Consider the following 15000-nt stretch of genomic DNA (forward strand, 5'->3'; position numbering starts at 1 on the left):
TGACCTGGCCAAAGCTTTCGACTGTCAATCACCACATCCTCATCGGCAGATTCAACAGCCTTGGTTTCTCAAATGACTGCCTCGCCTGGTTCACCAACTACTTCTCTGATAGAGTTCAGTGTGTCAAATCGGAGGGCCTGTTGTCCGGACCTCTGGCAGTCTCTATGGGGGTGCCACAGGGTTCAATTCTTGGGCCAACTCTTTTCTCTGTATACATCAACGATGTCACTCTTGCTGCTGGTGAGTCTCTGATCCACCTCTACGCAGACAACACCATTCTGTATACATCTGGCCCTTCTTTGGACACTGTGTTAACAAACCTCCAGACGAGCTTCAATGCCATACAACTCTCCTTCCGTGGCCTCCAACTGCTCTTAAATGCTAGTAAAACTAAATGCACGCTCTTCAACCGATCGCTGCCTGCACCTGCCCGCCTGTCCTGCATCACTACTCTGGACGGTTCTGACTTACAATATGTGGACAACTACAAATACCTAGGTGTCTGGTTAGACTGTAAACTCTCCTTCCAGACTCACATCAAACATCTCCAATCCAAAATTAAATGTAGAATTGGCTTCCTATTTCGCAAAATAAAGCGTCCTTCACTCATGCTGTCAAACATACCCTCGTAAAACTGACCATCCTACCGATCCTCGACTTCGGCGATGTCATTTACAAAATAGCCTCCAATACCCTACTCAACAAACTGGATGCAGTCTATCACAGTGCCATCCGTTTTGTTACCAAAGCCCCATATACTACCCACCACTGCGACCTGTATGCTCTCGTTGGCTGGCCCTCGCTTCATACTCATCGCCAAACCCACTGGCTCCAGGTCATCTACAAGACCCTGCTAGGTAAAGCCCCGCCTTATCTCAGCTCACTGGTCACCATAGCAGCACCCACCTGTAGCACGCGCTCCAGCAGGTATATCTCTCTGGTCACCCCCAAAGCCAATTCCTCCTTTGGTCGCCTTTCCTTCCAGTTCTCTGCTGCCAATGACTGGAACGAACTACAAAAATCTCTGAAACTGGAAACACTTATCTCCCTCACTAGCTTTAAGCACCAGCTGTCAGAGCAGCTCACAGATCACTGCACCTGTACATAGCCCATCTATAATTTAACCCAAACAACTACCTCTTCCCCTACTGTATTTATTTATTTATTTATTTTGCTCCTTTGCACCCCATTATTTCTATTTCTACTTTGCACTTTCTTCTACTACAAATCCACCATTCCAGTGTTTTACTTGCTATATTGTATTTACTTTGCCACCATGGCCTTTTTGCCTTTACCTCCCTTATCTCACCTCATTTGCTCACATTGTATATAGACTTATTTTCTACTGTATTATTGACTGTATGTTTGTTTTACTCCATGTGTAACTCTGTGTTGTTGTATGTGGCGAACTGCTTTGCTTTATCTTGGCCAGATTGCAATTATAAATGAGAACTTGTTCTCAACTGGCCACCTGGTTAAAGAAAGGTGAAATAAAATACAAAAATATACAGTAGAGAGGCTATATACAGTAGAGAGGTTATATACAGTAGAGAGGCTATATACAGTAGAGAGGTTATATACAGTAGAGAGGTTATATACAGTAGAGAGGCTATATACAGTAGAGAGGTTATATACAGTAGAGAGGCTATATACAGTAGAGAGGCTATATACAGTAGAGGGTATATACAGTAGAGAGGCTATACAGTAGAGAGGTTATATACAGTAGAGAGGCTATATACAGTAGAGAGGTTATATACAGTAGAGAGGCTATATACAGTAGAGAGGCTATATACAGTAGAGAGGTTATATACAGTAGAGAGGTTATATACAGTAGAGGCTATATACAGTAGAGAGGTTATATACAGTAGAGAGGCTATATACAGTAGAGAGGCTATAGAGAGGTTATATACAGTAGAGAGGCTATATACAGTAGAGAGGTTATATACAGTAGAGAGGTTATATACAGTAGAGAGGCTATACAGTAGAGAGGTTATATACAGTAGAGAGGCTATATACAGTAGAGGCTAGAGAGGCTATATACAGTAGAGAGGTATATACAGTAGAGAGGTTATATACAGTAGAGAGGTTATATACAGTAGAGAGGCTATATACAGTAGAGAGGTTATATACAGTAGAGAGGTTATATACAGTAGACAGGCTATATACAGTAGAGAGGTTATATACAGTAGAGAGGCTATATACAGTAGAGGCTATATACAGTAGAGAGGTTATATACAGTAGAGAGGCTATATACAGTAGAGAGGCTATATACAGTAGAGAGGTTATATACAGTAGAGAGGTTAATACAGTAGAGAGGCTATATACAGTAGAGAGGTTATATACAGTAGAGAGGTTATATACAGTAGAGAGGCTATATACAGTAGAGAGGTTATATACAGTAGAGAGGCTATATACAGTAGAGAGGCTATATACAGTAGAGAGGTATACAGTAGAGAGGTTATATACAGTAGAAGGTATATACAGTAGAGAGGCTTATATACAGTAGAGAGGCTATATACAGTAGAGAGGTTATATACAGTAGAGAGGCTATATACAGTAGAGAGGCTATATACAGTAGAGAGGCTATATACAGTAGATAGGTTATATACAGTAGAGAGGCTATATACAGTAGAGAGGTTATATACAGTAGGAGAGGTTATATACAGTAGAGAGGCTATATACAGTAGAGAGGTTATATACAGTAGAGAGGCTATATACAGTAGAGAGGTTATATACAGTAGAGAGGCTATATACAGTAGAGAGGCTATATACAGTAGAGAGGTTATATACAGTAGAGAGGCTATATACAGTTAGAGAGTTCTATACAGTAGAGAGGCTATATACAGTAGAGAGGCTATATACAGTAGAGGAGGCTATATACAGTAGAGAGGCTATATACAGTAGAGAGGGCTATATACAGTAGAGAGGTTATATACAGTAGCAGGCTATATACAGTAGAGAGGTTATATACAGTAGAGAGGCTATATACAGTAGAGAGGTATATACAGTAGAGAGGCTATATACAGTAGAGAGTTATATACAGTAGAGAGGTTAATACAGTAGAGAGGCTATATACAGTAGAGAGGTTATATACAGTAGAGAGGCTATATACAGTAGAGAGGTTATATACAGTAGAGAGGCTATATACAGTAGAGAGGCTATATACAGTAGAGAGGCTATATACAGTAGAGAGGTTATATACAGTAGAGAGGCTATATACAGTAGAGAGGCTATATACAGTAGAGAGGTTATATACAGTAGAGAGGCTATATACAGTAGAGAGGTTATATACAGTAGAGAGGTTATATACAGTAGCGAGGCTATATACAGTAGCGAGGTTATATACAGTAGAGAGGCTATATACAGTAGCGAGGCTATATACAGTAGCGAGGTTATATACAGTAGAGAGGCTATATACAGTAGAGAGGTTATATACAGTAGCGAGGTTATATACAGTAGAGAGGCTATATACAGTAGCGAGGCTATATACAGTAGCGAGGTTATATACAGTAGAGAGGCTATATACAGTAGAGAGGCTACATACAGTAGAGAGGTTATATACAGTAGAGAGGCTACATACAGTAGAGAGGTTATATACAGTAGAGAGGCTATATACAGTAGAGAGGTTATATACAGTAGACAGGCTATATACAGTAGAGAGGCTATATACAGTAGAGAGCCTACATACAGTAGAGAGGTTATATACAGTAGAGAGGCTATATACAGTAGAGGCTACATACAGTAGAGAGGTTATATACAGTAGAGGTTATATACAGTAGAGAGGCTATATACAGTAGAGAGGTTATATACAGTAGAGAGGCTATATACAGTAGAGGTTATATACAGTAGAGGTTATATACAGTAGAGGTTATATACAGTAGAGGCTATATACAGTAGAGGTTATATACAGTAGAGAGGCTACATACAGTAGAGAGGCTATATACAGTAGAGAGGCTATATACAGTAGAGAGGCTATATACAGTAGAGAGGCTATATACAATAGAGAGGCTACATACAGTAGGGAGGCTATATACAGTAGAGAGGCTATATACAGTAGAGGCTACATACAGTAGAGAGGTTATATACAGTAGAGAGGTTATATACAGTAGACAGGCTATATACAGTAGAGAGGCTATATACAGTAGAGAGGCTATATACAGTAGAGAGGTTATATACAGTAGAGAGGTTATATACAGTAGAGAGTCTATATACAGTAGAGAGGTTATATACAGTAGACAGGCTATATACAGTAGAGAGGCTATATACAGTAGAGAGGTTATATACAGTAGCGAGGCTATATACAGTACAGAGGTTATATACAGTAGAGAGGCTATATACAGTAGAGAGGTTATATACAGTAGAGAGTTTATATACAGTAGAGAGGCTATATACAGTAGAGAGGCTATATACAGTAGAGAGGCTATATACAGTAGAGAGCCTAGAGAGGCTACATACAGTAGAGAGGCTATATACAGTAGAGAGGTTATATACAGTAGAGAGGTTATATACAGTAGAGAGGCTATATACAGTAGCGAGGCTATATACAGTAGAGAGCCTAGAGAGGCTATATACAGTAGAGAGGCTATATACAGTAGAGAGGCTATATACAGTAGAGAGGCTATATACAGTAGAGAGGTTATATACAGTAGACAGGCTACATACAGTAGAGAGGCTATATACAGTAGAGAGGCTATATACAGTAGAGAGGTTATATACAGTAGAGAGGTTATATACAGTAGAGAGGCTATATACAGTAGAGAGGCTATATACAGTAGAGAGCCTAGAGAGGCTATATACAGTAGAGAGGCTATATACAGTAGAGAGGTTATATACAGTAGACAGGCTATATACAGTAGAGAGGTTATATACAGTAGAGAGGCTATATACAGTAGAGAGGCTATATACAGTAGAGAGGCTATATACAGTAGAGAGGTTATATACAGTAGACAGGCTATATACAGTAGACAGGCTATATACAGTAGAGAGGCTATATACAGTAGAGAGGCTATATACAGTAGAGAGGCTATATACAGTAGGGAGGCTATATACAGTAGAGAGCCTAGAGAGGCTATATACAGTAGAGAGGCTATATACAGTAGAGAGGTTATATACAGTAGAGAGGCTATATACAGTAGACAGGCTATATACAGTAGACAGGCTATATACAGTAGGGAGGCTATATACAGTAGAGAGGCTACATACAGTAGACAGGCTATATACAGTAGGGAGGCTATATACAGTAGGGAGGCTATATACAGTAGAGAGGCTACATACAGTAGACAGGCTATATACAGTAGGGAGGCTATATACAGTAGGGAGGCTATATACAGTAGAGAGGCTACATACAGACACCGGTTAGTCAGGCTGATTGAGGTAGTATGTACATGTAGATATGGTTAAAGTGACTATGCATTTATGATGAACAGAGAGTAGCAGTAGAGAGGCTATATACAGTAGAGAGGCTATATACAGACACCGGTTAGTCGGGCTGATGGAGGTAGTATGTACATGTAGATGTGATTGAAGTGGCTATGCAGGTATGATGAACAGAGAGTAGCAGCAGCGTAAAAGAGGGGTTGTTCTATCACGGGCGTCGTAGTGATTGGACCAAAATGCAGCGGGGATGTGAATGCTCATTTTCTTCTTTATTAAATAAATGAACACTGAACAAAAAGAACGACGAAAACAGTCCTGTCAGGCACACAGCTAAACAAGAAACAACTACCCACAAAACCCATAGAAAAACACCCCTACTAAATAGGACCTTCAATTAGAGACAACGAGGAACAGCTGCCTCCAATTGAAGGTCAAAAACAATAAACTAAACATAGAAATAGAATAACTAGAAAATAGAACATAGAAATACAAAACATAGAACACTACCCAAAAACCCCGACAACACAAAACAAACACACCCCTGCCACGTCCTGACCAAAATACAATAACAAATAACCCCTTATACTGGTCAGGACGTGACAGTACCCCCCCCAAAGGTGCAGAACCCGGATGCACCTAAACATAAAAAACACAAAAATAAACCCAAACTAAAGGGAGGGAAGGGAGGGTGGCCACCGTCACCGACGGTTCTTGTGCTACACCCCCCCTCCCCAATCCTCCTACTACGGAGGTGGCTCAGGCTTAGTCCCCAACCTAACCTGTCCACCCCCGCTGAAGGCTCAGGGCTAAGGCGCGTCGCTGGAGACCTCGGGTTGATGCGCATCGCTGGAGACCTCAGACTGGCGGGCGACTCTGGGAGCTCCGGACTGGAGGGCGACTCTGACTGCGCCGATTCCAGACTGTAGGCCGTCTCTCTCGGTTCCGGACTGTAGGCCGACTCTCTCGGTTCCGGACTGTAGGCCGTCTCTCTCGGTTCCGGACTGTAGGCCGTCTCTCTCGGTTCCGGACTGTAGGCCGTCTCTCTCGGTTCCGGACTGTAGGCCGTCTCTCTCGGTTCCGGACTGTAGGCCGTCTCTCTCGGTTCCGGACTGTAGGCCGTCTCTCTCGGTTCCGGACTGTAGGCCGTCTCTCTCGGTTCCGGACTGTAGGACGTCTCTCTCGGTTCCGGACTGTAGGACGTCGCCGGAAGCACTGAACGGGGAACTGTCGCCGGAAGCTCTGGACGGGGAACTGTCGTCGGAAGCTCTGGACTGGGAACTGTCGCCGGAAGCTCTGGACGGGGACTGCGCACTGAAAGCCTGATGCGTGGGGCTGGATTTGGAGACGCCAGACTATTTACACGCACCACAGGGCTAGTGCGAGGAGTAGGAGCAGGACGTACTGGACTGGACTGACGCACTGGAGGCCTGGTGCGTGGTGCTGGCTTTGGAGACGTCAGACTAGGGACACACACCTTGAGGCTAGTACGAGGAGCAGGAACTGGATACACCGGGCCATGAACCAGCACTGGAGGTCTGGAGCGCACAGCCTGCACCACCCGTCCTGGCTGGGTAGTTACAGTAGCCCTGCACGGGCGGAGTGCTGGCACAGGGCGAACTGGGCTGTGCAGAGGCCTGATGGCTGCCGTGCGTAGAGCAGGCGTAGGGTAGCCTGGGCCCAGGAGACGCACCGGTGGCCAGATGCGCTACGCAGGCATCCTCCTTCCAGGCTGGAAGCCCACTCTAGCACGGCACTTGCGAGGGGCTGGGATCGCTCGCACCGGACTGTGCGTGCGCATGGGCGAGATTGTGCGTACTCTGCTGACATAATCTAATGTTTTGCTTTCGCTGTAAAGCCTTTTTGAAATCGGACAGTGTGGTTAGATTAACGAGAGTCTTGTCTTTAAATAGCTGTAAAATAGTCATATGTTTGAAAAATGGAAGTTTTCGGATTTTAGAGGAATTTGTATTTCGCGCCACGCCCATCATTGGATATTGGAGCAGATGTTCCGCTAGCGGAACATCTAGATGTAAGAGGTTGGCAAAAAACACATTTCTTCCCACAGGGCCGTGCGGTGAGACAGGGATGCAGCTTGAGCTCCACCCTCTTCAACATATACAGTTGAAGTCGGAAGTTTACATCCACTTAGGTTGTAGTGATTAAAACTCGTTTTTCAACCACTCCACACATTTCTTGTTTTAACAAACTATAGTTTAGGCAAGTCGGTTAGGACATCTACTTTGTGCATGACACAAGTCATTTTTCCAACAATTGTTTACAGACAGATTATTTCACTTATAATTCATTGTATCACAATTCTAGTGGGTCAGAAGTTTACATACACTAAGTTGACTGTGCCTTTAACCTCTCTGGGCTAGGTGGCACCAAATCGTCCCACCTACGTAACAGCCAGTTGAATCCTGTGGCGCGATTTTCAAAACCTTTGAAATGCTATTACTTCAATTTCTCAAACATATGACTATTTTACAGCTATTTAAAGACAAGACTCTCGTTAATCTAACCACACTGTCCGATTTCAAAAAGGCTTTACAACGAAAGCAAAACATTAGATTATGTCAGCAGAGTACCCAGCCAGAAATAATCAGACACCCATTTTTCAAGCTAGCATATAATGTCACAAAAACCAGAAGACAGCTAAATGCAGCACTAACCTTTGATGATCTTCATCAGATGACACACCTAGGACATTATGTTATACAATACATGCATGTCTGTTCAATCAAGTTCATATTTATATCAAAAAACAGCTTTTTACATTAGCATGTGACGTTCAGAAAAAGCATACCCCCCGCAAACTTCCGGGGAATTTACTAACAATTTACTAAATTACTCACGATAAATGTTCACAAAAAGCATAACAATTATTTTAAGAATTATAGATACAGAACTCCTCTATGCACTTGATATGTCCGATTTTAAAATAGCTTTTCGGATGAAGCACATTTTGCAATATTCTATGTACATAGCCCAGCCATCACGGGCTAGCTATTTAGACACCTGGCAAGTTTAGCCTTCACCAAAATCATGTTTACTATAAGAAAAATGGTCTTACCTTTCCTGTTCTTCATCAGAATGCACTCCCAGGACTTCTACTTCAATAACAAATGTTGGTTTGGTCCCAAATAATCCATCGTTATGTTCCATCAGCGACGTTTTGTTCGTGCATTCTAGACACTATCAGAATGGTAAATCACGGTCGTGCGCATGGCACATTTCGTGACATAAAAATTCTAAATATTCCATTACCGTACTTCGAAGCATGTCAACCGCTGTTTAAAATCAATTTTTATGCAATTTATCTCGTAGAAAAGCGACAATATTCCGACCGGGAATCTGCGTGTCTGTAAATAGAGGGAAAAACAGAAAGACGGGGGCGGACAGTGCACGAGCATGAAGCCCTTTGTCCTCTGATAGACCAGTTAGCAAAAGCGCTTGTGTGTTTCAGCCAGGGCTTTGAATTACGTCATTCAGGTTTTTCCCGGGCTCTGAGAGCCCATTGTAGCCGTGGGAAGTGTCACATAACAGCAGAGATCCTTAGTTTTTGGAAGAGATGTCAAAGAAAGCAAATAAATGGTCAGACAGGCCACTTCCTGTAAAGGAATCTCTCAGGTTTTTGCCTGCCAAATGAGTTCTGTTATACTCAAAGACACCATTCAAACCGTTTTAGAAACTTTAGGGTGTTTTCTATCCATATATAATAAGTATATGCATATTCTAGTTACTGGGTAGGATTAGTAACCAGATTAAATCGGGTACGTTTTTTATCCGGCCGTGTAAATACTGCCCCCTAGCCCCAACAGGTTTTAAACAGCTTGGAATATAAAAAAAAATGGTGTCATGGCTTTAGAAGCTTCTGATAAGCCAGTTGACATCATTTGAGTCAATTGGAGGTGTACCTGTGGATGTAATTCAAGGCCTACCTTCAAACTCAATGCCTCTTTGCTTGACATCATGGGAAAATCAAAAGAAATCAGCCAAGACCTCAGAAAAGAAATTGCAGACCTCCACAAGTCTGGTTCATAGTTGGGAGCAATTTCCAAATGACTGAAGGTACCACGTTCTCCTGTACAAACAATAGTACGCAAGTATAAACACCATGGGACCACGCAGCCGTCATACCGCTCAGGAAGAAGACACGTTCTGTCTCCTAGAGATGAACGTACTTTGGTGCGAAAAGTGCAAATCAATCCCAGAACAACAGCAAAATGACCTTGTGAAGATGCTGGAGGAAACAGGTACAAAAGTATCTATATCCACAGTAAAACGAGTCCTATATCGACATAACCTGAAAGGCCACTCAGCAAGGAAGAAGCCACTGCTCCAAAACCGCCATAAAATATCCAGACTACGGTTTGCAACTTCACATGGGGACAAAGATCCTACTTTTGGAGAAATGTCCTCTGGTCTGATGAAACAAAAATAGAACTGTTTGGCCATAATGACCATCGTTATGTTAGGACGATAAGGGGAGGCTTGCAAGTCTGAAGAACACCATCCCAACCGTGAAGCACGGGGGTGGCAGCATCATGTTGTTGGGGTGCTTTGCTGCAGGAGGGACTGGTGCACTTCACAAAATAGATGGCATCATGAGGTAGAAAAATGATGTGGATATATTGAAGCAACATCAAGACATCAGTCAGGAAGTTAAAGCTTGGTCGCAAATGAGTCTTCCAAATGGACAATGACCCCAAGCATACTTCCAAAGTTGTGGCAAAATGGCTTAAGGACAACAAAGTCAAGGTATTGGAGTGGCCATCACAAAGCCCTGACCTGAATTCTATAGAACATTTGTGGGCAGAACTGAAAAAGCGTGTGCGAGCAAGGTCTACAAACCTCACTCAGTTACACCAGCTCTGTCAGGAGGAATGGGCCAAAATTCACCCAACTTATTGTGGGAAGCTTGTGGAAGGCTACCCGAAACGTTTGACCCAAGTTAAACAATTTAAAGGCAATGCTACCAAATACTAATTGAGTGTATGTAAACTTCTGACCCACTGGGAATGTGATGGAAGAAATAAAAGTTGAAATAAATCATTCTCTCAACTATTGTTCTGACATTTCACATTCTTAAAATAAAGTGGTGATCCTAACTGACCTAAAACAGGGAATTTTTACTAGGATTAAATGTCAGGAATTGTGAAAAAAGTGAGTTTAAATGTATTTGGCGAAGGTGTATGTAAACTTCTGACTTTAACTGTATATATGCTGACATCATGTGACAGATCATATGACACTTTGACTGCACACAGGTGGACTTTATTGAACTAATTATGTGTCTTCTGAAGGTAATTGGCTGCACCAGATCTTATTTAGGGGTGAATACATATACACACACCACTTTTCAGTTGTTTTTTTTTGGTGAATTTTTTTAAACAAGTTATTTTTTTCATTTCACATCAACAATTTGGACTATTTTGTGTTTGTCCGTTACATGAAATCCCAAATAAAAATCAATTTAAAATACAGGTTGAAATGCAACAAAATTGAAAACATGCCAAGGGGTGTGAATACTTTTGCAAGGCGCTGTATATAGAGAGAGATGGATATGGTAAACCTAAATCACTCACTGTCTGTCTGTCTGTCTGTCTGTCTGTCTGTCTGTCTCTATCTCTCTGTGTGTGTGTGTGTGTGTGTGTGTGTGTGTGTGTGTGTGTGTGCGTGCGTGCGTGCGTGCGTGCGTGCGTGCATGTGTGTGTAGAGATGGAGAACGGAGCTGAGGACACCGAGTCTCTGTGGGAGTCGGTGGAGAATAACCGCTACATCCTGAGCCGATACATCTCTCCTGGTAAACTGACCCCCTACCTGCGCCAATGTAAGGTTCTGGACGAACAGGACGAAGACGAGGTCTTGAACTCTCTACTGCTGGTCTCTAAGGTCAACCGTACAGGTAGGTTACCTCTCTACTGCTGGTCTCTAAGGTCAACCGTACAGGTAGGTTACCTCTCTACTGCTGGTCTCTAAGGTCAACCGTACAGGTAGGTTAACTCTCTACTGCTGGTCTCTAAGGTCAACCTCACAGGTAGGTTACCTCTCTACTGCTGGTCTCTAAGGTCAACCTCACAGGTAGGTTAACTCTCTACTGCTGGTCTCTAAGGTCAACCTCACAGGTAGGTTAACTCTCTACTGCTGGTCTCTAAGGTCAACCTCACAGGTAGGTTACCTCTCTACTGCTGGTCTCTAAGGTCAACCACAAGTCAAATCAAATTGTATTTGTCACATGCTTCGTAAACAGCAGGTGTAAACTAACAGTGACATGATTACTTATGGGTCCTTTTCCAACAGTACTGAGTCAATGTGCAGGGATACCAAGTAATAACATGGTTATATACAGGGAGTACCAGGTAATAACATGGCTATAGACAGGGATACCAGGTAATAACATGGCTATATACAGGGAGTACCAGGTTATAACATGGTTATATACAGGGAGTACCAGGTAATAACATGGCTATATACAGGGATACCAGGTAATAACATGGCTATATACAGGGAGTACCAGGTAATAACATGGCTATATACAGGGGATACCAGGTAATAACATGGATATATACAGGGAGTACCAGGTTATAACATGGTTATATACAGGGAGTACCAGGTAATAACATGGCTATATACAGGGAGTACCAGGTAATAACATGGCTATATACATACAGGGAGTACCAGATAATAACATGGCTATATACAGGGAGTACCAGGTAATAACATGGATATATACAGGGAGTACCAGGTTATAACATGGTTATATACAGGGAGTACCAGGTAATAACATGGCTATATACAGGGAGTACCAGGTAATAACATGGCTATATACATACAGGGAGTACCAGGTAATAACATGGCTATATACAGGGAGTACCAGGTAATAACATGGATATATACAGGGAGTACCAGGTTATAACATGGTTATATACAGGGAGTACCAGGTAATAACATGGCTATAGACAGGGAGTACCAGGTAATAACATGGCTATATACAGGGAGTACCAGGTAATAACATGGTTATATACAGGGAGTACCAGGTAATAACATGGCTATAGACAGGGGATACCAGTACTGAGTCAATGTGTAGGGATACCAGGCAATGACATGGTTATAGACAGGGAGTACCAGCAGGAGGGTGTGTCTATAAAGCAGGAGGGTGTGTCTATAAATGAAGAGGGTGTGTCTATAAAGGAGGAGGGTGTGTCTATAAAGGAGTAGGGTGTGTCTATAAAGCAGGAGGGTGTGTCTATAAAGGAGGAGGGTGTGTCTATAAAGGAAGAGGGTGTGTCTATAAAGGAGGAGGGTGTGTCTGTAAAGCAGGAGGGTGTGTCTATAAAGGAGGAGGGTGTGTCTATAAAGCAGGAGGGTGTGTCTATAAAGGAGGAGGGTGTGTCTATAAAGGAAGAGGGTGTGTCTATAAAGGAGGAGGGTGTGTCTGTAAAGCAGGAGGGTGTGTCTATAAATGAAGAGGGTGTGTCTATAAAGCAGGAGGGTGTGTCTGTAAAGCAGGAGGGTGTGTCTATAATTGAAGAGGGTGTGTCTATAAAGGAGGAGGGTGTGTCTATAAAGCAGGAGGGTGTGTCTATAAAGCAGGAGGGTGTGTCTATAAAGCAGGAGGGTGTGTCTATAAATGAAGATTCTATTGCAGATTGTTTTATCAATCAGATTACACATTAAAAGGTATAACAAGAAATTAAATCTACTTTCTCCCCTGGACGTGTGTGTGTGTGTGTGTGTGTGTGTTTGTGTGTGTGTGTGTGTGTATATCTGTGTGTGTGTGTGTGTGTGTGTGTGTGTGTGTGTGTGTGTGTGTGTGTGTGTGTGTGTGTGTGTGTGTGTGTGTGTGTGTGTTTGTGTGTGTGTGTGTGTGTATATCTGTGTGTGTGTGTGTGTGTGTGTGTGTTTGTGTGTATATCTGTGTGTGTGTGTGTGTGTGTGTGTGTGTGTGTGTGTGTGTGTGTGTGTTTGTGTGTATATCTGTGTGTGTGTGTGTGTGTGTGTGTGTGTGTGTGTGTGTGTGTATATCTGTGTGTGTGTGTGTGTGTGTGTGTGTGTGTGTGTGTGTGTGTGTTGTGTGTATGTGTTTGTGTGTATATCTGTGTGTGTGTGTGTGTGTGTGTGTGTGTGTGTGTTTGTGTGTATATCTGTGTGTGTGTGTGTGTGTGTGTGTGTGTCTGTGTGTGTGTGTGTGTGTGTGTGTGTGTATATCTGTGTGTGTGTGTGTGTGTGTGTGTGTGTGTGTGTGTGTGTGTGTGTGTATAGGGCGTCTGCTAGACATTCTTCATGGTAAAGGAGAACGAGGTTATGTGGTTTTCCTGGAGAGTATTGAGTTCTATTATCCGGACCTTTACAAGCTGGTGACTGGCAAGGAACCTACCAGACGCTTCTCCACTATCGTTGGTAAGACACACACGCACTTTTATATATCTACCTGTTACCATCATCTGTTACTATAACCATCATCTGTTACTATAACCATTCTGTTACTGTAACCATCATCTGTTACTATAACCATCATCTGTTACTATAACCATTCTGTTACTATAACCATTCTGTTACTATAACCATTCTGTTACTATAACCATCATCTGTTACTATAACCATTCTGTTACTATAACCATTCTGTTACTATAACCATCATCTGTTACTATAACCATTCTGTTACTATAACCATCATCTGTTACTATAACCATTCTGTTACTATAACCATTCTGTTACTACAACCATCATCTGTTACTATAACCATTCTGTTACTATAACCATCATCTGTTACTATAACCATCATCTGTTACTATAACCTTCATCTGTTACTATAACCATTCTGTTACTATAACCATCATCTGTTACTATAACCATTCTGTTACTATAACCATTCTGTTACATTAACCATTATCTGTTACTATAACCATTCTGTTACTATAACCATTCTGTTACTATAACCACCATCTGTTACTATAACCACCATCTGTTACTATAACCATTCTGTTACTATAACCATCATCTGTTACTATAACCATCATCTGTTACTATAACCATCATCTGTTACTATAACCATTCTGTTACTATAACCATTCTGTTACTATAACCATCATCTGTTACTATAACCATTCTGTTACTATAACCATTATGTTACTATAACCATCATCTGTTACTATAACCATTCTGTTACTATAACCATTCTTTTACTATAACCATTATGTTACTATAACCATCATCTGTTACTATAACCATTCTGTTACTATAACCATCATTTGTTACTATAACCATTATGTTACTATAACCATCATCTGTTACTATAACCATCATCTGTTACTATAACCATCATCTGTTACTATAACCATTCTGTTACTATAACCATCATCTGTTACTATAACCACCATCTGTTACTATAACCATCATCTGTTACTATAACCATTATGTTACTATAACCATTCTGTTACTATAACCATTCTGTTACTATAACCATCATCTATTACTATAACCATTCTGTTACTATAACCATTCTGTTACTATAACCATTCTGTTACTATAACCATTCTGTTACTATAACCATCCTGTTACTATAACCATTCTGTTACTATAACCATTCTGTTACTATAACCATCATCTGTTACTATAACC

General features: G+C 41.7%; 2 protein-coding genes across 7 annotated transcripts in view; both read left to right on the plus strand.

Annotated features, from left to right (window-relative positions):
* LOC115188923 (AP-5 complex subunit zeta-1) overlaps positions 1 to 15000 on the plus strand; it is a 389472-nt gene that overhangs the window by 46493 nt on the left and 327979 nt on the right. The gene's annotated exons all lie outside the window — the stretch shown is intronic.
* The window catches only part of LOC115188922 (caspase recruitment domain-containing protein 11), a 92616-nt gene that overhangs the window by 14946 nt on the left and 62670 nt on the right, over positions 1 to 15000 (plus strand). For both annotated transcript variants that reach the window (XM_029747748.1, XM_029747749.1), the window contains exons 2-3: positions 11096 to 11284; positions 13642 to 13779. In XM_029747748.1, coding sequence (XP_029603608.1) covers positions 11096 to 11284; positions 13642 to 13779 — 327 coding nt within the window. The remainder of the gene's footprint in view (positions 1 to 11095; positions 11285 to 13641; positions 13780 to 15000) is intronic.

This window comes from Salmo trutta, unplaced genomic scaffold, assembly GCF_901001165.1.
Source record: "Salmo trutta unplaced genomic scaffold, fSalTru1.1, whole genome shotgun sequence".
NCBI lineage: Eukaryota > Metazoa > Chordata > Actinopteri > Salmoniformes > Salmonidae > Salmo > Salmo trutta.